The 22,501-nt window shown below is 38.2% G+C and overlaps 1 protein-coding gene and 1 long non-coding RNA gene across 20 annotated transcripts in view; one reads left to right on the top strand and one right to left on the bottom strand.

Moving 5' to 3' along the window:
• The window catches only part of TMC1 (transmembrane channel like 1), a 310,690-nt gene extending 296,734 nt beyond the window's left edge, over positions 1 to 13,956 (bottom strand). For 18 of the 19 annotated variants that reach the window (XR_004319262.1, XR_004319261.1, XR_004319264.1 and 15 more), the window contains exons 1-2: positions 13,715 to 13,956; positions 9,413 to 9,595 (exon numbers count right to left, since the gene is read on the bottom strand). Coding sequence is in view for 9 of the 19 variants with exons in the window: in XM_032477847.1 (XP_032333738.1) it covers positions 9,413 to 9,460 (48 nt within the window). In the remaining 10 variants the exon portion in view is untranslated. The remainder of the gene's footprint in view (positions 1 to 9,412; positions 9,596 to 13,714) is intronic. The other variant, XM_032477831.1, reaches the window with a different exon arrangement.
• On the top strand, positions 11,243 to 21,293 carry LOC116663157. Its single transcript, XR_004319273.1, has 3 exons — positions 11,243 to 11,748; positions 19,072 to 19,157; positions 21,158 to 21,293. It is a non-coding gene; the product is annotated as an uncharacterized LOC116663157 (long non-coding RNA).
• The last annotated feature ends 1,208 nt before the right edge of the window (positions 21,294 to 22,501 follow it).

The raw sequence follows: 22,501 nt of genomic DNA, 5'->3' as shown, positions 1-22,501 counted from the left end.
CTAGAAGATTAGATTCCAAAATGTTATTATGGTACTCTCTCTAGGTGTCACTAGTAATTTGTTATTGTTGTTTATTAGTGGTTTGGGATTTTTTTGCAATGAATACATGTACTATTTTTGTGCAAATAAATAATACATGTTAATAATAAATGAATGGTCTGATCATCCAGCCCTGGTTTAATTTTCCCAGATCTACAAATAGAAGCTTTTTAAAAAAAAAAAAATCACTTCAGATTTCAGATAATCATCTAAATATTTTACAGGGGTAGAAATGGAGACACAATGAAATCTGAGGCCCCACTGTATAAAAATCATTCATCAATATAAAATGACTTAACAGTAATTCATGTTGAGAACCAAGACTATTCCATTTAAATTTCTATCCGTGCAGAGCATGACAACGCTTGATCCCTTTAGCAGTAATGCTCAGGGTAACCATTTGTTGACCTCTCCTTTTCTCCTACCGAAAAAAAAAAAAAGAAGATGCAGGAGGAGGAGGGAGAACTAGGAGGAGGAGGAGAGAGAGGGAGGGGTGGGGAGAGGGAGGAGGAGGAGGAGAAGAAGAAAAATAAAAACAAGATAGGCTACAGTAAGTTTCTAATATTATAAAGCCAAAGAAATTGAGAAAGAGCACATTTCATGTATTTTTTAAAAATATTCTTGTCTTAGGTAACTTTAAAGCCTTTTTATTAATCATTTTTAATGGACAAAAAAGTAAGATTCCCACACATATTAGTCTGTCTGGAATGATTCACACTTTAGCTTTCAACATACAATGTGGAAGTGGCAAAAGGAGAAGACTTTGTATTTTCCTAAGATTTTCATGTTCACATTCCATGCTATAAGCCTGCATGTCTGGATACTACTTACAATTTGTAATTTTTTTGGTATAGATGCACTATTTGGCACAAATTTAGTACAAAACACACAGCTACATTAAAATAGCTACATAACTATTTCAGTTAAATTCCACAATATTTTAGGTTCACTAGCAGAGCTTACAAAATAAAGGAATAAATGTTCTTGTAATTCAAGTTGAAAAGACCAGGTTTATAGTTTTGTGTGTTTAGATGTACACTGCATTTCTTCTAAAATAGGGATATACCTATAGTTTAGAAAATGCATAAAAGATACAAAAAAAATAACCTTAGTAGCAATGGGATCAGTCTTTTGGTTTCTCAATAAACTGGTGTTTGTAGATACTTATTTTGCTCTTTCTGTTTGGGGAAGGGGGTGGGGAGGTGGAAACTGAAGGATTTGCAAATAAACATAAGAACTTAGTGTTCTTGATAAGAAACCTTGAAGATCACACAGTCCAACCTCCTTCTTCACTTCAGAGGGGACAGTAAGCCTTTTGATTTCAGAGTAGACTTTGCACTACCATGACAGTGTTCTCCAGTTTGTTAGGTTGTGAAACTCCTAGAAGTCAATTTTTTTGTGGAAATCTATTAAAATGTTGATATATTTGTCTTCCCTGGGGACCAAAACTTTAACTAACAAAAAAATATGATTCTATTATATTTATATGTTATATTCAACCTCGACTATGCCCGGGGGGAATATGTTAAACTGAACACAGTGAGTTATTTCAGAGGTTTTCTATTAACATCTGTATACTACCTACACATTTGGTTTCCTCTGCTTATCAGCAAATAAGCAGTGTAAGATTGCAAAGGTTTAAGAAAAATTTAAAGAGACCATGAACGTAAATGTAGAAATTCCAAGTTTATTATCTTTTTTTCTAAAACTAAGAGACCATACAAATATCTAATCATTACATTTTACACCTGAAACTAACATAACATGTCAATTATAATGCAAGTTAAAAAAAAAAAAAGATGAGACCAACATCATTTCATGTCAGCCATGGTGCATCTGTGACCTCTTGAAGCTTTGTTTGTTTGTTTGTTTGTTTTTAAAAATTCTAAGTTGCTTCTCATTTGGTACAGCAGAGATAAAACATCTGAGTGACTATTTTTGTTTTGTTTTCAATTCACTGTGCTAAAATCATGTGGTTACTGTGTGTACCCTATGTTCTTTAAACGATGGTTTTAAATGAAAATATTTTGAGACTATAAGACATCTTTCAATGTTTTGGTGCAATTACCACAATCAAAACTAATTTTGAAAAGTACTCAATTAAAAGGCAATTGAATGTTGGAAGTGACTATTAAAAAGACTATTTAAGAGTAGAAGTAGACATACTGACTCTTCTTGATTTCAAAGGCATTCTGTATGTATGAGAATTGTCTATGTTATAATTCTAAGTAGAAAAAAACCCTGGAGATTTCATTTCATATGTAAAATTTAAGAGAGAGAGAGAGCAAGCTCTGGAATAAAATTAAAGTTGTTGACATAATTTACTCAAGGTGGTTAAAAAAAAGAACTTTCAGTTTTTATGTTGTAGACCTCCATATTATTTAACCATTTTGTGTCCCATATAAAGTACATACAAAGTATTGTTTCCAAATAGAAAATTTTACCAAATCAGTAGAATGAATCTTTGAGAAGTTATTCTTTGGTATTCTACTCTTAGATTACTTTCCTTTTATAATTGAAACTTTGCTTTTCACATGGTAGGTCCTCAATAACTTAAACTCAATAATTATTATACTCAATAATTATTATGTATTATTTTATTATTTTTACTATTTATTACTTTATTATTTTATTATATTTTATTACTATTAATACTCAATAATTATTACTCAATAGCTTACGAGATTGAACACTGGGTTGCCTTTATTTTTTGCCTACAAAAATAGCATTTTAGATGTTCAACCTAATTGTAGCTGCTCAGTGAATAAATGACAATGTTGAAAAAAACAACTGAAGGCCCAGGATAGTGATGACTCTCAATCCTAAGGGCAGTACCTAACAAATCAAATGTCTCAAATAAAAGGACGGACAAGTTTGGGAACAAGCTAGAGAGCCTCTTGAAACTCCACAGTGTAAATTCCCAGCTGATCTCCCTAGTTTTCAGTTTTATAAAGGAATAGATTTTCAAAGTCTCTACCAGCTGAAGGATTTTAAATCTAGGCCAAATAACTAATTACAACAAAAGAGTGTTGGTTAAATATATTTTCTTTCCTTTTTACTGAGGAACAAATAAGAAGGCCTAGGCTAAATATGTAATATTACAATTTTCTTAGAATGTGACTCAAATAATAAGTTTTTAAAAAACAGATACATTTTCAAAGGAAGCTGTGAATTGTCTTCCTTGCAGCCTTTTAGAAGTAAGACAGAAGTGACTTTGTGTGGCTACATGACTTGAGTCCAGTTCTGCTTAGAAGCTGGTGGGAGAGATAACTGGTACTCTGAGGCTAGAGCTGTGTTACATGACAAGGAAATTCAAGTGCATTCATGCTGATTTTTCCCCTTTGCAATCCAGCATTTTTAAGTTAGAGAGTAAGTGTCATTTTCACAAGCTTGAGCCAGCCTACCTGTAACCGTTTCCATTATCATCAATGCTTATAATTAAAACTGGACAGAACAGCAGAAATGTAACACCTCAGAAGCTTACACAATTGGGTAGAGTAAAAGGTAAAGAGGGTTCCTTGGGAAACGAAAAAGTCCTTGGATTTTCTACCATTTCTGGTATCTAAATATATTACTAGGAAGAAGAAGTATGAACACATAAGATATTCTAGTCCTGGTTTATTGATATAACTTTAGGTTGACCTCTACAATAATACTTATTAGAAATGTCATAATAATAACCATGGATATAATAACTGTTTGCAATTATAATTACAGGTTGGATCTATGCAACCTCCAGGCAAAGACTTCGGAGCAGCATGATCCTCTCCACCATCTGATACCATCTGCGTTTGTATGTGTTCAGTTGTTCAAATGGTTGGGGAACTTGGTTTTCAAAAGCAATTTCAATTTAAAATTGTTTTCCTCCATTAAAAAAATATGTTTAAGAAAACAGCTAAAGACATACTCACTAATTCATGTAACATGTATTTCTTTAAGCATTTACTGGGTGCCTGGTACTGTGCCAAGCACAAGGACACAGAAATGGAAAAACAAACATGGTTTGATGACTATACCAGCTCACATATAAAACATATTCCTTAATATGACACATTACTTATGGGGAATAACATACTTTCAAAAATGATTTTCTGCCTCTGGTTTAGCAGGAAGTGCTAAACCACAAAAATTCACAATTCTGTACACACACATAAATTCACCATTTCTTCAGTATGAGTGTAAAGAAAACACACATTTTGGCCTCTGCAAGAGAAATGTTATTATAATTTCAATGATAATAAGTACTGTTTATTGAGGACCATCACTGGGCTTGTGTTTAATATTAATTCTAATCTTCAAAACATCACTGAAAGTAGGTATTATTTTCATTTTATGGATGATTTATGTTGAGAAGTACTCCCCAGGATAAGCCCATGATATTCTGAACAATTTGCAGGTCCAAAGCTGCAGTTGCAGCCCATTTAAGAAGACAAAATAACAATGACCATTTACTGAACATTTACCTTGTCCTTGCACTGTTCCAGGCCCTTTACATTTATTGTTTCATTTCATTCTCAAAATAACCCTGCAGAATAGATAACAATGTTCCCATAATACAGATGTAGAAACTGAGGCTCAGAGAGGCTAAGTAATGTGCCCCAAAACCCACAGACAGTTAATGGCCGCCTAGCAGGGTTACCAACCTGGGGCTGTCTAACCTTCAAGGACTCTCTCTTCTCTAAAATATCCCGAAACTCCACAGATATCCACTCCTCTAAGCCTCCATTCATGTTCTGCTCTCTGCCTAAAATGACCTCCCCTGCCGAACTCCCACTCATTCTTCAAGGTCAGGTGCAGATATTACTTCTTCAGTTCTAAGCACCCAGGCAAAATTTGTCATCATAGCACATGTTTTTGCAACTACTCTAGCACTTATCACATCATATTGTAATCATTTGTATGTATTTCTCTTCCAAGGAGGTTAAGAAGATCTTGAGTGCAAAAAAATTGTTTCTTACTCATTTTGACATCCCAACACACAGAGCACAGCTTGGCACATAGATTGACACCCTAAGTTAATTGGTGGCAGCAGACCTAATAACTTGTGCAGTCATGCTGTAAATTAAAAGAACCTCTAAGAAAGTGACAAAACCAATACTCCTGCCTCTATTTGTGAACCACATTTTTTTGCATGTTTTTATTTATTTGTCTGTTTAAAAGACCCTCAAAAGAGTAAATGCTACCACCTCTCCAACTTCTCTATTTGTGATTCTCCTAACAGGTCACTCTAGCCTTATTCCTGTATTTTTCTGCCCTCTGAGTAAACTCTGCCTTCTCATACTTCCAAAAACACAAAATAGAATTCTTATAAAATCTGTCTTAATTTTGCCTGTTTCCTGGTTAACTAATCTGTATATCGCGTAAAATTTCTCTCTGGATTCTCATCACAGCAGTAGGCCTTTTTCTTGCCAGCGAGAAATGTGATGACCACAAGGGAGTCTATTGGTGCCAGAAGGAAGGAGCACACTGAAATATGGTGTGCGGCTTAGCCCTTCAAGCAGAGCAAATGCATTTTTGTTTACCAATGCTAATATTTTCTTATACGGAGATAAGTAAACACTTTGATCCCTGTTTAACAGATTGGAAAACAAAGGTATAGAAAGAGTAATCATTTGTCCTAAATCCTATTGTCCTAGTGGTTGGAATTTAATCCACCTTCCAACCTGCACTCAAACTCAAGGCCAAATTTTCAGAAAATGGCGTGTAGTTATATTATTTTCTTTATCAAGACAATCAGGTCATCCCTTTAAAAATAACTCCTTTCTGCTTGGGAAGTGATATTAATATACAATTATCCTAAAAGCTTATATGCAAAACAGGCTAATAAAAAGATCTGGCTTTTTTTTAAAGTCTATACTGAATAGAAATATCACAGCTAATTGGCAGTGCTGCCTGGACAAAGAGTTACAGCTTTGTGGTGTAAAAACATAGCCTGCATGTCCAAATTAGCTCAAGAAATTTCCCATTTCTGAGAAGGCGGGCTGGCTGCCAGCTCTCTAAGAGAGAAAAACACACCCTCTAGAACATGAATCATTACACAGCACATAAAGTGAGTGTGTGCGCACACATACACACAGAGGCATTTTAAATAACTGCTCAAGACTTTCCATAATACCCCTTCACCACGTTAAGGTACATACTTTACCAACCAAGATCAAGTTGTCCTCATCCATGCTGTCAGAAAGAGTAGGCTATTTACCACTAGCATTGCTACATGAGAAGGCTCAAAGTGTGCTGTAAACAGGGGTGCCAAACACACAGAGCCAGATGACTCAGAACTGATTTTAGAGTACACACTTGTAGGTTGAACTTAGTGTCTGCAGCTGGTTATTTGTCAATCCTGTTTTAAAAACAGATTCACTGACCTTTATGCCTAGAACTAGTTATCTTCTAAATCCTGTAACTGAAGTGCAACCTTCTTAGAGAAAGAAGACCTAATCAACGTTTTTAAGCATATGTGGACTAAGATGATCATTCTCTGGAAAGGTGGATTGGAAGTTTGAACAAGGACAGACGTGAGCTCCCCAGGTTGAAACACAAGACCAGAGGCTAGGTGACCTGCCAGAACTGAAAGTAGGCATCTGCATGGCTCCCATTCACGTCATAAATGAGCACAGTGGATGTCCTTATTCTTTTTATTGTAAACACTCAAAAGTACTGACATGTTACAATTAGATAGTTTACAACTGAAATGAGCCCAAAATGGTTCCAAAATCTAAAGGCAAAGAAACCAGATGCCTCAACATGCTTCTCTAAAAAGCAAGTTTAAAGGACACAATAAAATATAAAAAGAAAACTTACAAGAATAATTGATGTGCTTCTTAACTGCCTTGAGACAACAAATTCCTCAGAATAATCAGTTCTATATTTAGCTAGCAAGTCAAAAAGAGCTACTGAGTTGGACCAAAGATTTTTTTCTCCTTTATTAAAATTTTTGATTTTATCATAAATGTTATGGTATTGGTATCACTGTCCAAGGGTCTCAGAGTTTAATGCATATTTTTAAAAGTTAATTTAACAGAGTAGAACCTCAACTTTCAAATTACTTTTCTTTTAATACTGGAAGAATATTTGTCTATTTTAATTATTTTAAATTTTCTTAATTTTACTGTAATGTTTATTTTTAAGGTTGGTGCTTCTTAATGTTCAGTATGTTTAAAAGTCATTCTCTCATGTTGAAACCACGAATCTCCTCTTCTGTATTATCCTCTAAAGCTTTATTGGTTTGCCTTTCATAGTTAAAGGATCTAGAATTCACCTAAAATTGATATTTTTGTGTATGGCATGAGTGGGTTAAGTTGGGGGGGGTTTTCCAGATACAGCATCCTCTTTTCCAGTGCTCAGCAGAGTCATTTTTGTCATCATCATTTAATTTTTTCATTAATTTTCAACAGATTCTCTTGACTCTTTACTGTGTAAAATGAGGGTGTTTGCACACTTACCATTGCACACCCCTCCCCTGCCTTCCTTTCATCTCCCAACATCTGTCAGCTAGAGCTTTACTTTAACGTCATCAAAGCAGAGTGTTTTCATTCTGTTCTCAATCAAGATTAACTCCTCCATGCTTTGTGCATAGGTTTATTTTAAAAGCTGATAACCAATAAACAAATTTTATATTATTATGACTATTCATCACATTATTCATCACAGAGCCAAAAAGTGCTAAATACATTCTATTGCCTATGTTTCTGATGTCACAATCCTTGTGTCGGTCAAAGGAAAATACACAAGTACCAAGATTAGAGTCTCCCCTCTTACATTTCACCAATTGCTGAAAAATAATTACATGTTAAATTGTTTCATATTTGGAACATGATGTTCTTGTAAAGTGTTTTGATCCACCTAGAGCTTCTGGTTATTCTTTTTTACCTTCTTAAGGATTCATTGGCTTTTCCCACCATATCCTAACATCTTGCAACTTCTCATTAACAGCAGCTATTATCTAAAAGAGATTTCTTTTCCTTGAAAATATTTTTCTGTAGGCCTGCCAATCTCTGTCCTAAAGTAGACCAATTTCCTTCCTTAGCCTACTACATAATTGCCATCTTGGATGCTGTTTCATTATTCTCCTAAACGAGCTCTGTTTGTGTATCCCTGAAAAGAGGCAGACCAACTGCAAGGTTAGAGGGAACACAACCCACACAAGACCACCCTCACCTGTGACATCAATTGCAAGTTTGAGGGGTTTTCCAAACCACGCTCAGTTTTGACAATTCACTAGGATTCACAGAACTCACTGAAAGCTATTATATTCATGGTTAAGAGTTATTACAAAGAAAGAACACAGATTAAAGTCAGCCGAGGGAAGAAGTACATAGAGTGGAATCTGGGGAAATACTGAATGCAGAGCTTTCACTGTCCTTTCCCCATAGAGTCAAGACATATTATTTCTCCAGTATTGATTTGTGACAATAAGCACAGATATTGCCAACCAGGAAAGCTCACTGGAGCCTCAGTATTTAGTTTTTACTGAGGCTCCATTACACAGGCATGACTGACTGCCCTCAGAGCCAAGTTTAATCTCCAGTTTCTAGGCCCTCGAGGTGTGACTCAAAGCCCTACTCTGAATCACACTGTTATTGTTTGCTGGCCCAAAGTTCCTAGGAAGACAAAATCACTCCTATCAGGCATGACATTCCAGGAGCTTAGAGATTACCTCCCGAAAGCTGACTGGCAAAGGCCAGACCTCTTGTGGGGCAAGGTTAAATTATTTATTAAACAATTCCTCATCTTCCTTTTTCTTGGTTTCCACCCTCTTTTTACTGGAGTATATCCTCAAGTAAAGGTTCACAGACGTAAATTGCCACTTTAAATCTTTAACGTTCTGAGAGTTCACAATGATATCTCTAAATATGGGCCTTTTTAAAATTTATCTGATTTGGCTCTTATGGACCCTCTGAATTTAAAGATCTCCCTTTAACTCTGGAGATGTTATTTCTTTAACAATTCCTTCCCTCTATCATGAGTGCTTTGCCTTTCTTTAAATTAGCTCCATGAGAGAGGAATAAACAAATGTGCTCACCTTGACATCGTGAACTAGAAGCTACTCTTATGAATTTAAAAATTATTTTAAAAACAGGTGGCTTTCATTTTCACAGTATGTTTCTTGTCACTACATCAATGGCAATGACACCCACCAATGAATGTATTCCCTGAACCTCAATTACACAATTCCAGGTCAGGAGCATCTTAGGAGAGGTATACACACAGAGTCTTATATGACACTTCCTCCTTTATCATATTACATATATAAGATATCAAGTTAAACACATTAAAAAGAAAAAAGGACCTAAGTGACTTTATTCTTAAAATATATTTTCAAAGCTGTTCCTATCTAAAGAGAAACAATAGAAACAAAGTATAAAACTCTTACCAGGTTCCAGAAGGCAGCTGTGGTGTAGAAGAACATTGGCTTTGGCATCAGAAGACTTGGGGTTGAGGCCTGGCTCTGCTTCTGTTGCCTTGTAACTTTGATTGAGTTACTAAATTTTCTGAGTCATAAGTTTCTCATCTATAAGCAGAATGAGAACACACGTGTCTCACTGCTGTTGTGAGGCTGAAAACAGACGTGAAAGAACTTTATAGATTACAAGTAAATAGAAAATAAAATACATTCTCCAAATGAATACATTCTCCAGGGGAGGTTTTGTGCAGAACTCAACAGAATCCTTCAGGGGGAAAAAAATTTTACATCTCTGTGATCATCTTTCCTCAGACAAGGAGAAAAAAACACACAAAAATCACCTGAATTTCCCATGGGTTCCACCAACAAGATAAACATACTCACCAAAGATGATCATAAGCATAATCATAGACTCTACAAAAGGTATATAAAAAACAAGTCCCTAATTCTGAGCTTATTCATTCTCCTCCAGCAAACATACAATGAATGCCAATGATAGTCAAAGCCCTTGAAATAAATTTTTAAAATATTAGACACAGTACTTTCACTCACTCAGGAAGTTTCCTGTTTGTAGGGGAGATCATGTATGTTCCCTTATAGCTACAATATTAGGTATAACAAGTTGTACATGCCTGATACAAAGTAATGAGAAATACTAGAGCTGAGCCTTAAAAAATTAGTAGGTGACATTTCATTTTTCCCACCTATCAGAGTCACAAAATTCCACTGAATTTTATCAGAAAATGAAAAGACTTATGCACAAGTCTATTCACTGCAGCCCTTAAGCATAATATCATAAACTAGAGGGGAGGGGGGACCAAATGTCCTTCAGTAAAAAAACTTGTTGAGTAAAACATGGTCTACCCACAAAAGGGAATACCACACTGCCAATTTTTTAAAAGGGGGTGATGGGGAAGGTCTCCAGTACATGATCTCCGAAATGCTGTTAAATGAGGAAAGCTCAGTGAAGATATGCATTAGAATGGTTACCATTTAGAAAAGGGGGTATATAAACAAGTACTATATTTACTTGTTAAAAAATGGGGCAGGAGAAAATAAGCGTCTTTTCAACAAATGTTGCTGGAAACACTGTATATCTACATCCAAAATAATAAAGTTGACCCTTCTTACAAAATATGACCATACACAAAAATTAACATGGTTCACAGACCAAAATACAAGACCTAAAACTATGAAACTCTTAGAAGCTCTTAGAAGAAAACAGGAGAAAATCTCCATGACAAGGAGAAAAAAAAAAAGAGTAGGTTTTCAATTGGCTGAAATAAGTGGAAGAACATTCCAAGAAAAGGTAACTATGCTCACCAAGGTAACAGATATGGGAGAGTATGGCTTTGTTCTGGGAATTGTGAAAAACCTAGGTTGTCTGAAGAATGGGTTCCATGTAGAGGATATGAATAATAGGCCATAATGGAGAAAGCCTCTTAGGCTAAATGCATGTGGACTTTATTCCATAGGCAATAAGGTAGACTTGGAAGGTTTTTGTTATCAAGTGGGGTACATAATAAAATAGAACTTAATAACAATAATCTTTTACTTTTGTACTGATCTTTACTCTTTACAAATTGCTTTTACATACATGATCTCATTTGACCCCCATCACAATTCTGTGGTGTTATTGCTACTCGTCGGTAGAAGCAGCTTTAAATGAGACCTAGAGTCCAGGTCTTCTGATTCCAAATCCTATCTGCTTCAAATCTACTTCCATCACAGGAAGATTGATGGGTTGAAGTTGTGTACAAAATACACTAAATGAGAAGATCTTGAAGGTAGTAGGGCAGATTCTGAAGAACAAAGGAACTGCAGAGACAGAGTCAGAGTTTAGGAGCCAGCATTTAGCAAAGTAATCAAAAACAAACGAGCAGGGTTCTTCTCTTCTAGAAAGTTTGACTCTGCCCTGAAGGCAGTGGTAACAGGATTCTAGAGATGATCTCATATTTCTTTAAAATTCCCCCATGGTACTGACTGCTGTCCTAGGCACAGAGTGTTGCCAAATAGGTGCCTGGGGCATTCATTCCCTTCAGCCAGGCACTGACACTACATGCCAAGGACAGGGAGAACCTTACTCCCTACAGTGTTCTGAACTGTACTAAATGCTTCCAGTTGCCTAGTGCAGACTCAGATCACATCACTTCAACAGAATGAAATTAGATGCCTCTACCAACGTGACAAAGACATGTTTGTTTAAATGACAACTGTAGGATTCCCCCAAGGACATGTGGGCCATGTGAAAAGTAGGAGCACAGAGCTCACAGCTGTTCATTTCAGCAGTCAACAGTGGACAACTGGTAAGAATCCAAACAATTTTGTATTGTTTAAGTCATAAATGCTGCTGTTTTTGTAATAGCATCCCTGGTAATGATGCAAATTTGATCTCTCAAAATAAGGATTTTTCAAGACAGGTCTTGCATATGTTAACAGAGACTTGCATTTAATTCAATTTTAACATTGAATTATAAAGTTGTAAAGATGAAAATTTTCTAACATTATATTACCTTTAAGTTACTTTCTAAAATAGTTAAACAGTTAAACTCCAGCTTTGTTTTAAGGCCCCCTCCAGGTTGTCTTGGGGTAAGCTGAGCCTTCTCAAGATTCTACTGCTGACTCACTCGCCTAGTTCAGACCCTTTTAGGTTCCTGAGAAATGCCGACAGAAGTGATAAAGTGAAGGATTAACATCCTCTACTCTAATTCTTAAGTAGAGGTTTTCTTTTTTCTGTTTTCTGGTTTTTGTTTATTACACTTCAGCTTGAGAAATCCTAACTTTAGAAGAAATCTTTTGTTGAAGCCCACTATATAAAACCGCTAAAAGTAGAGCTATAGGTGAAGGAGACAGGAAAAGAGGTGGGGGAGAAATGGAGACCTGAACATTCATCCTTCCTGGTGCCTGAAGTCTTTTGCTGGACACAAAATAAAACTATTGACCTTGAAGATTTCTGAGTTAACTTAGAATTTGATGCATGATCTTCAGGATATAAGAGTATAAAATCACTGAGTTAGACCGACCTCCCAGGTGTGAATAATTGGCCACTTCACTCTTCATTCTTTCCACAATTATTCACTGAATATTTATGAGGTGCCAGCCACTGTTCTTGGCACTGGGGATATAGCAGGAAACAAAAGAGACTAATTTTCTGCTTTCATGGAGCTTACATGATAGTAGAGGAAGACACTTAATAAAGTATATATGTATTTGATGTAATAAGAAAATGGATATGAAGAAAAGTAAAATAGGATAAGGGAATATTAAAAGGGCATACATGTGTGAGTGTGCATGGTGGGTGGGTGGGTGTGTGTATGTGTGTGTGTGCGCGCGAGCGCCATTTTATATGCTGGGTTGAGAAAGGCTCCCTTGTGAAGGTGACCTTTAATCAAAGAGTCAATAATGTGAAATACCTAGAACAAGAGCTGTTCAGGTGGAAGTAAGTGGAAAAGCACTGAAGCAAGTGGGTGCTGGGCACATTTGAGGAAGAGCAAGGAAGCCAGAGTGGCAGAAGCAAAGTGATGAAGAGTGAGAGCAGTAGATGTGGTGAGGCAGACATCAGTATCTCTGGGGAGGAGGCCAGATCACCCGAAACATTGCTTTGCAGGGGCCAGCTGCAAGTCATGGAGTAGATGTTCAGTAAGTATGTGTTGGAGAGAATCAGAAACACCACTGTTTTAGTAAAAAGAACACATTAAGGAGTATGTATAATTTTGCAGTTCTTCCATGAGACAGTCTGAGGTGGAAATTTTGTAATGTATTTGTCTGATCAGAGTTCAGAACATCTCCCCCGCCCTAGTGACTCCTGCCTTGGGGACAAAATGCCCTCAGTGTTTTCAGGGCCACATCTCCCACCACCTCCCCAAAGTCAGTTTCTGATGTTCTTATTGCTCAGATTACACAGGATGGCATGTTCCAAGGACAATGATGACTAGTGAAGGATGAACACCATTAATAGATTAGATTCCCTGGCACATAAAGATCACTTTCTGTTTTAGATCAGAAAAGAAACAAATTGTTGCAAAATCAATGACCTTGCACTGTAGCCCTGAGCTTCACAGCACTTCTGTAAAGCGGAGTTTTGGTCAACAATGTCACTGCCTCAGCCACTTAGTGCTGCGTTAAGCACAATTCCTGAGCTAAACTGATACTATGAAGTAAAAATTGTTAACTGTTTTATTTGTATTTCTGGGAGCAGTCCACTTTTAGCATAATTTCTTAGGCGGAGTACTTTTCAAATGAGGTTTTATGGTAGGCTGTATAAAATCTTACCAGATAGGCCTATGTCTTGTGTTTCCTTTTTAAGGATAGCCACCGTCCCATTGTTTCCTCTCTTGGCACCCGTCATCCACCAAGAAACATGGCTGATTTCTGGTTTTCTGATCCCCTTTGCAATCTGTGACTGAGTTAACGAATAACAACAAAAGTCATCCTATTTGCAATTCTAAATATATCAAGATTTCCAGACTGTTCAAGAAAAAAAAATGCAATCTTTGCTTTTAGATTTTTTTCTTAAAGGGACTTTTCATCTTGGTTGTAATGAGGTCAATTCCAGGTCACATACCCCAAAAAAGCCCTAAATCTGTGTAACATAGATAATGAAGTAACCTAGACTGTTGACTGCAGGTGAAACAAGGAAGAGTAGAATGTTTTGCAAGCCTATTATGAGTAGAAGCAGGACATTACATTTAAATTGCATGACGTTAAAAGTCAAAAAGGATAGGAACTTTTGCTGTCAGAGAGTTTGTTTGGTTTAGTTCCTCTTCAGCACCCTTTGTGCCCTGATATATTAGGCTACAACCCAAGCGGTAGGCCTCTTATCCTTTTTATCTTTCCCTGTCTCACAGTGGGTACCCTACTGACCCTGTGGAGAGGGAAGTCAATAGTTTTGGCCTCACCATTTATATAGCTGGGTTTATGAAAAGATATTCAGTGCCAGTAGTTCACAATGAAGGTCCTGCCAAATTCCTTGATGACCATGAGGCAGGGCGACCACCCACCTGCTTCAGGTATGTTCTCCTCCACCTTTCCCCAAAATAAACAACTTGCACTAGGGTGACCAATCATCTAGGATTGCCCACATCTGAGGACGTGGGACTTCCAGGGATAAAACTAGGGAAGTCCCAGTCAAAGCAGAGGAGTTGCTCACCCTAACTTAGACCCCCATGAAGTATGAAGCAGCTCTTCACTGGGAGCTGTGGCCATTGGGCCTTGGTGGTGCAGTGGGGCTCTTACCACATCCAGGGTAAGGCCTTACTGTCCAGGCCTTGGAGGTACACATGTAGAAGTCCTGTCATTTGTCCAGTACCAGGGTAATCTCTGACATTTTCCACATTAGCAACATGGGGATAATAATTGTGCCTACTTCCTAATTCTTCTATGACAATTAATTAAGTTAATATTAATATGTATAAAGTGCTTACAGCAAGGCCTGACACTTAATCAGTGCCTAACAAATGTTACTTGCTGTCACTGTGATAGTTTATGGATGGGAGAGAAATGATACAGGACTTCACACTGAAGTTGATTCTCTCCTAGTGAATCCTAAACATCATATATGTATGTTGCCTTTTTAGAAGCGGAAAAGAAAGAAAGAGGAAGGAAGGGAAGGAGGAAGGGAAGAAGGGAGAGGAGGAGAGAGAGGGAAAGAAAGAAGGAAGGAAGGAAAGAAAGAAGGAAGTAAGACAGCCAGGAAAAAGGGAGAGATTATGGTAAGTCAGTAATATTTGTCTACTTTCTTAAAAAGTAATTCTCCCACAAGGACTGACATTTAAGCACGGTCAAAGCCCATATGAAAAATGTTTTTAACATGCAAATAACTGGTATTAATACTTGGCATTTTCAGAATAAGTTACTACTCTTATCAACAGTTTATCATAGTAAAGAAATGCAAACAATCTGAATATCCACCAGCAGTTATATCCAAACTCCAATCTTGTTAATTGAATTTGTTAAAATGAGTAAGGTCCATTTTTGTGCACTGACATGGAAAAGATCCCAAAGCATACTGTTGCAGAACAATATACATAGCCCAATTCCATGTAAACAAATCACAAAGCTCTCTCTCTCTCCCTCTCTCTCTCTATACATATATAAATATATATAATGTATATGTAAGTACATGAATGCATAAAATCAGGTTTGAAAGTATAGAAACAGAAGTACCTAAAGATTATCTTTGAGAAGGAGTTGGGTGCGGCTTGAACAAGAAACTCACTTTCATGTTAAAATCATGTGTTGCTTGAAATTTATCCAAAGAGAATATACTCATATATTATCAATACTTTGTAATTTTAAAAATAGCATAATAAAACAGATGTAGAATAGAATTTCATCCCCAAATTCTTTTGTTAGTGTTTTCTCCTTCCTCCTTTTCCTTCATCCCCAATATCCCCCCAAAATAGGAAAACAAATTTGCTGGAAATGGCAAAGTATCCAGGTTACTGTACATGAGGTATATAGCATATAATTCTCTAACTGATAATGAGAGTTGACAATAGTAAAGAGTCCACAAAATTACACCCAAGTACAAATCAAAAGAAATAGCCATCTTGTTGAACATGTTTAGCAATAAATTCTAAAATATTTTGATAGCTGTTTTTAACCAAGGGCATCTTCATAGTCACAGAATACATTTAAATGCAAGACTAAAGTTACATTTTTCTGAGGTCTCTGCAAACTAGATAATGGTAATAACAGGGATTAAATCTTGCATCACGATTTTAGGGAAGCTGGGATGGGTTCCCTTGTGAGCACATACTTTCTCAGTATTAGCAGCATCAGCACAGAACCCAAATGCTGAAGATGCTGTCTAGAGGACTTCTATGCTAGATAGAGAGCTGACAAGCGCCCCCTACAATTTTGTAACTGGTTTGTTTAGGAAATGCACTGCTGCATTGAAAGAACTCGAGTTTTGAACTCAGACTGACCTCGGTTTGACTTCACTCTTCAATAACAACTATATGATTTGGGATATACTACCTACCTCCATATACCTCTGCCCTGCCTCTGTCAAAAAGCATAATCATCACCACTTCAAAGGATTACTGTAAAAATTAAAATAAGATACATAAAAGTACAAAGTAAGCACAAAATAAACACCAAATATTATGTGCCTGACGTTTATATTGTTCCTTTAATCCTGATGCAGCTATAGTGTCATTTTGGTTTCAATTTTTTTAAATAATTTATTTTGGGGGGGTACAGCTCAGTGGTAGAGCACCTGTTTAGCATGCTTAAGGCCCTGGATTCAATCCCCAGTACCTCCATTAAAATTTTTTTTTAAAGTAAAAAAAAAAAAAAACAATAATTTATTATGAATTTCTGGCTTTTCATCCTCTTTAAAAATTCTAACTATAGGGTCAAGTGATTACAAAATAATAAAACTTTTAAAAACACTTAATGAACAGAAATTTACTCATTCAAATATACACTCAAAGAAATCGTAGGGTCTTAAATTGCCAAGGGCTGAAGAAGTCATCTGGTTGAATCTAACTCCTATTGCATGAAATCTTTATTTCATTCTCTCCTCCTAAAAGCTACTCAAAAAGGAGCATGCTTCTTAACCTCTTATTCAGAAAAAAATTGGGGAAGTCTTTTTGAAAGGAAGAGCTGGACTAAAGTGAAGGCACAAATATACCTGGGGTATCAATACTACCTCTTTCTACCAGAACCACAGCACTTATCCATGGAAGTGGGTGAAATCACTCTAAGAGTATATATAGTAGAGAAACAGTGCTCACGTCTTAGACTTAAGGAATGCCACATTTAGAAGCTGGATAGAGAAGTCAGATCCAGCCTACAAGACTTAGGAGTTGCCTGTTAGGTTGGAAGAAATTATCTAAGCAGAATTTCTATTAAGTTCACAATTCTGGGTGAGATGAGTGATATACAAGATGTATAAGGGTGGTTCACATTATAATGTGAGATATAATTGTAATATAAGTTAAAAGAGGAGATGTTCCTGGAGAGGCAACAGAACACTGAATCAAGGACAGAAGGTTAGAATTAAATTCCCAGCTCTGACTCTTACTAGATGTGTGACGCTGGACAGCACACATGAGTTGCCTTGAGCCTTAGTCAACTCCTCTGCAAAGCGGAGATGATAATATCTATCTCAATGGGCTGTGGTGAGAATTTATTCAATTAATGCATTTGAATACACACTAAATGAAAAAAAAAAAAAGGCAGAAACATAAGGCACTTGCCTTGGCTCTCTGCCTAGAACTTGCATTCCTCCAGGACCAGGGCCTACCCTACCCATTTCTCTTACCAGTCTTCTGATTGAATCCTAACTTCCCCAATGGTCTCTATTCGCTTTCTGTGATCTTTTTCTGTTGCCTAACAGCTGGGGCCTTGGTGCCAATTGCCACTGCCGCAGCTGTATACCATTCCAGTTGCTGTGGGGCTCTTGCCGAATCACTGACCCTTATTCTTGATGGTCCTTCTGGCCCACCCACCACCCATGAGCCCAAGTTATGATATGCTCCGAAGTACTGCTTCAGATCCAATCCCAGATCTAACTACTGTGATTCAAAATAAGTGCCTAACATCTTTACCAAGTTTGTTTGTTCAGTCACAGAGACTTCTTAATCTCTGTGACCAAAGTACCTTGTGTCTTAAAAAGGTGATCGAGAGCAATACATATGTATATATATATATATATATATATATATATATATAAATTCATCAATTTCCTTCACCTTGAGTTCTTGATTTACATAAATAATAAAGGCCTTTGTTCACTTAAATAGTCATAAAAATCGCTTATGGCTATGTTAACAATATCTGGATTGTGTCTAAGTCTTCTCTAATCAGGTAAGCCATCAATGCCATTTACATGAAGATTCCTTTGAAGCTGTTTTCATTGAAAATAAGTATGGCTTTAAAATTACCAAAAGGTCTACAATAATTAAATTGCTACTTCATCAATTCCCTAGGAGGAAAAAAATTGAGCCAACCACTTGTTGAGCTAGGTCTAAAACCAATCCATTATTGGATTCACTGATATTTTAATTATTATCTAATTATTAATTATTAAAGAGAAAGAAATTCAATTAAATAATAGTATATACTACTCTTAACTTTTAATTAGTTGATTTGCTTTAAATACAATATTATAACCCTTTCAGTCAATCATTTTGAAAATAATAAAAATAGAACTGAGTCTCGTTAACTTGATATTTGAGATTTGGGAAGGAGCTGAGAAAGGAAAGGAAAGAAGGGTCCTATGTGAATACCAAATGACATCCAATGGTTTTTAAAAACCCAGCAAAGACTTTGTGTTTCACCAAGTCCTACTCAAGCACAGAGAAAAAAGTGAAGTTCCATGACAGAGTATCACAATAATGCCACACAAGCAATTTTTTTTCCATAATGGAAAGCTACACGTCAAACTAAAATAACTCCAGGTGTTTTATATTTTACAGGGGACTAATAACTTTTATCACTTTTTTTAAAAAATGTCAGTTTTTACTTTCTAAGAAATTTAATTAATTTGCTCTTTGCCAATCATCAATCCCCTGTGTGGCCCATCTTTAGACTGCAAAGAAAAATGTAAGTGAACCTACAATGACCCTACTTGAATTGTTAAGCAGAATACAAACTTTTCCAACTTTCTCATATGACAGGCCAATTTGCCATAGTCAGCTGCTTTAAGGAAATAAGCCTGGTTCCACTGGTGATGGGGATGACTGGTGATGGAATTCAAACCTGGGTGAGTTTTCAGCATCCACTGTCATTGGTTATATGCTCCTGTAACATTCTGTATCTTTCTTTCAAAATATTTACCAGTTCTAATTATATATTTATTTGATAATATTGTTAATGTCTTTCTCTCAAACATGATAGTAAGACTCATGAGAACAAGGGTAAGATCAATTTTTCCCACCAATGTATATTCCAGCACCCAGTCTGGTGGGTACCTAGAATGCAGTAAGTGTGCAGAATATTTTTATGGAAAAAAGATGAATAAAGAACAGTTGAGTTAGCATTATTTTCAAGGAGTACTTAGGAATGGATCAGTACCAGTCACGTGGTATGTCTCATGTAATGAAATTCTACAAAAGGTATTTTTTGAACAATCAGTTACCACATTTCGAGCACGCCCCCACTTTCCCTGTTATCTTTTTTGCAGAGGCTGGTTTCAATCTTTTCTGATGACCATAGACTGACAGCTCTTTCGCATACTATTTTGAGAGTATTCTATTATATATTTTCTATTTTATAGTTTTTGTCCTTACAATCCAACTGTAAATTTAGGATGCCAAAAAAATAAAAAGTCCTTAAAAGCACATCCTCTAATCTGTTACACTGGCAATATGAGAAAAAAATATTTTTTAACCTTTTCCCTTCACACTGTGGAGTAAGTCAATGGTTCTCAAACTTGAGTGTGCATCCGAATCACAGAGGACTTGTTCAAACAGATCACTGGACAAAGTCTTAGAGTTTGTGATTCTATTGGTCTGGTGTAGGGGCCTGAGAATTTGTATTTCTAACAAGTGCCCAGGTGATGCTGATGCTGCTGATCTGGGGACCACACTTTGAGAATGACTAGGGTAGTTGCCGGAAGGGTAACTTGCTAAAACTAGGTTCAATACCAGGTAAACTCCTGGTTGAAATAGTTTCATAGAGAAAATTATAATGGTTAGTAGAGAAGATGAATTATCAGAAGGTGCTACATAACATATATTATGCAATACATTATTAAATAACCAGCTTGCCTTATTACTTACTTGGGTTTCTTTTTTTCTTTCAATTATGCTTCTTCAGGAATTATCTTGTTTCAGTTTTCAATAACTAAAATTGTGTGTGTGTGGTGAGGGGGGAATCTCAAGTTATTTTTGTCCTCATTAAGGACCATTTCCCTCCCTTCCCTCTCCTTCTGCACTTCACTTATCTTCTTAATTATTTACTTATCTATAAAAACAGATATATAGTACCTATCTCACTGAACTGCTGTGCGGATTAAATGAGACCCTAAATGGAAAATACTTAGCCCTGAAAATGGTCTGTAAATGCTACCTGCTATGTTTTTACTAATTTGTCTGCTCAAGAAATTCCAATAGATCTGGGACCAGTGTCTGAAAACTACTTATATCTCTAACATATTAACTGCCTACAGCAATAACTCTTGTAAAGATGTTCAGTTATTTTCTAGGGATTCTGCTTACTGTGACAGAGAACTGTCTCATCTGAAAATTTTGTCAAAGGGCACCATGACAGCAGTCTCCCAAATATATAAAATTATAAAGAAGAATCACCTGGAGCACTACATAAAATCCAAGTTACTGAGTTCCACCCCAGGGAACCAAAACTATCTCCAGGGTAGAGGCCTAGGTGATTATTTAAAGGTAAATAATTACTCCAGATTATTTTTATGATCAGCAAGTTTGGGAAACACTGAAGGGACCTCTCACTCCATCCTAATGGTGGCTACTATAAGCCGTAAGCATCGTTTCTATTTACTCATTAGGCCATTGTTTACCAGAAAATTTCTTAAGTCTTTTCTATCTTACTAGCTTGTTCTTCTGAATTGAACTAAAGTCACCTGGGGAGGTCAGCTGCCAGTGGGTTTTTTTATAAGTGGTGCTTTGAAAAGGTTCTGTGTTTTTAGTTAACTCACCCTTTCAAACTAGTCGGGGCCTGTGCCTCATTTCTGAATTGCCCCCTCTTGAACTTCCTCCTGCAACGTCTCCTTTTTGATCTCTGTCTCAGGTCTAGCTTGTTTGTCCCTTAACTTCATTTCTTGAGAAGAACATTTGGTGCTTTCCCAGTTCACGACGCTTTGCTGGAATAGTCAATTTCCAGGGATTTTACAGGCTGGCCAAAACAGTTTGTTCAGAACAGCGACGCCGGTGCAGAGGACTGGCAGCCAGTCGGCCAAGCATTTCCTGACTCTGCACAACCGCCCGTGACCTTGGACCAGCGAGCGAGCCAAGCGCCGCCCGCCCCACTCCTTCCCGGCGGCACGAGGGCAATGCTCAGGCTGGACTTTAGAACCAGGGAGTGGGAGGGAACTGGACGGGGGAAGCTTCGTAAACAGGTGAAAAGCTATACATCAGAAGCTATACATGAGCTCATTTTCTCTTCTCTAGGTGAATCGTCCCAACTCGTTCTTGACGGGGACCAGGGAGGAGGGGGAGGGGAGAAAGGAGGAAAGGGAAGTGTCTGCCAAGGGCTCGAGACAAAGCGTGAGAACTCAGATGGCGAAAATCAGGGTTGACTGAGAAAATCGGAAGGAGAGAGGCTGAGGGCGGACAATCGGGTTAAAAATAGAAACTCATCCTCCACAGGACTAGTTCTTTCCAGCTCCACCCTGCGGCCGGCAGCCCAGCCGGTGACTCGGCTCCGCGCAACGGCAGCGCGGTCAGGCTGAGCCCCGCCTCCCCGACCCGGTGACTGGAGCCGGAGGCGCGGCGTCGGGCACGTGACGTCACCGCGCGCTCCCCGCCGCCGCCGTCGGGGTTTTCGCTGACGCACAGACCCCGCCCCTCCCTCCCACTTTGCCTCACTGACCGAGCGGCGGGCGGAGAGAGCACGTCAGTCGGCCGGAGCGGGGAGCTGTGTGCACCTCCACTGGGGACTCGTCGCTCCCGGGAGCCGCGCAGCTCCCTTCGCGGTAGCAGAAGCGACAGAGAGCGCCATCCGCGGACCGTTGCGGCGCCCAGGCCTCGTTGCGCGCGCCCCGCTCGCCCTCGGAGTCGGCCCAGCCCGCCGCTGGTGGAGGCTGAGGCGACGACGGGCGACCGCCGCGAGCCGCCTTAGCCGCTGCGGCCTTCGATCCTCCCTCCGCCTCCTTCTTTGCCCCCCCCCCCGCTTCCCTCCTCCCACTTCCCGAGCTCCGGCGTGTCCCGGCCACGCTCGGTGTCGCTGCGGGAACAAAGGAGGAACCCGCGGCGGCGACACCACCTCCGCCTGCGGCTACGACCTGCTCCCGGCCGGCCGCGGCGGTTCCAGGGCGGCCGGCTTACCTATCCCGGAGGCCTCGGCCCGGCTCTACTGCGCCGGCGTCGCGCGCGAGCCCGGCTCCTGCCCCCGCAGGGTGAGTGGTGCGGAGCT

This window comes from Camelus ferus, chromosome 4 (assembly GCF_009834535.1).
Source record: "Camelus ferus isolate YT-003-E chromosome 4, BCGSAC_Cfer_1.0, whole genome shotgun sequence".
Taxonomy (NCBI): domain Eukaryota; kingdom Metazoa; phylum Chordata; class Mammalia; order Artiodactyla; family Camelidae; genus Camelus; species Camelus ferus.
The sequence above is the reverse complement of the archived record's forward strand: the minus strand, read 5'-3'. Positions and strand labels throughout refer to the sequence as shown.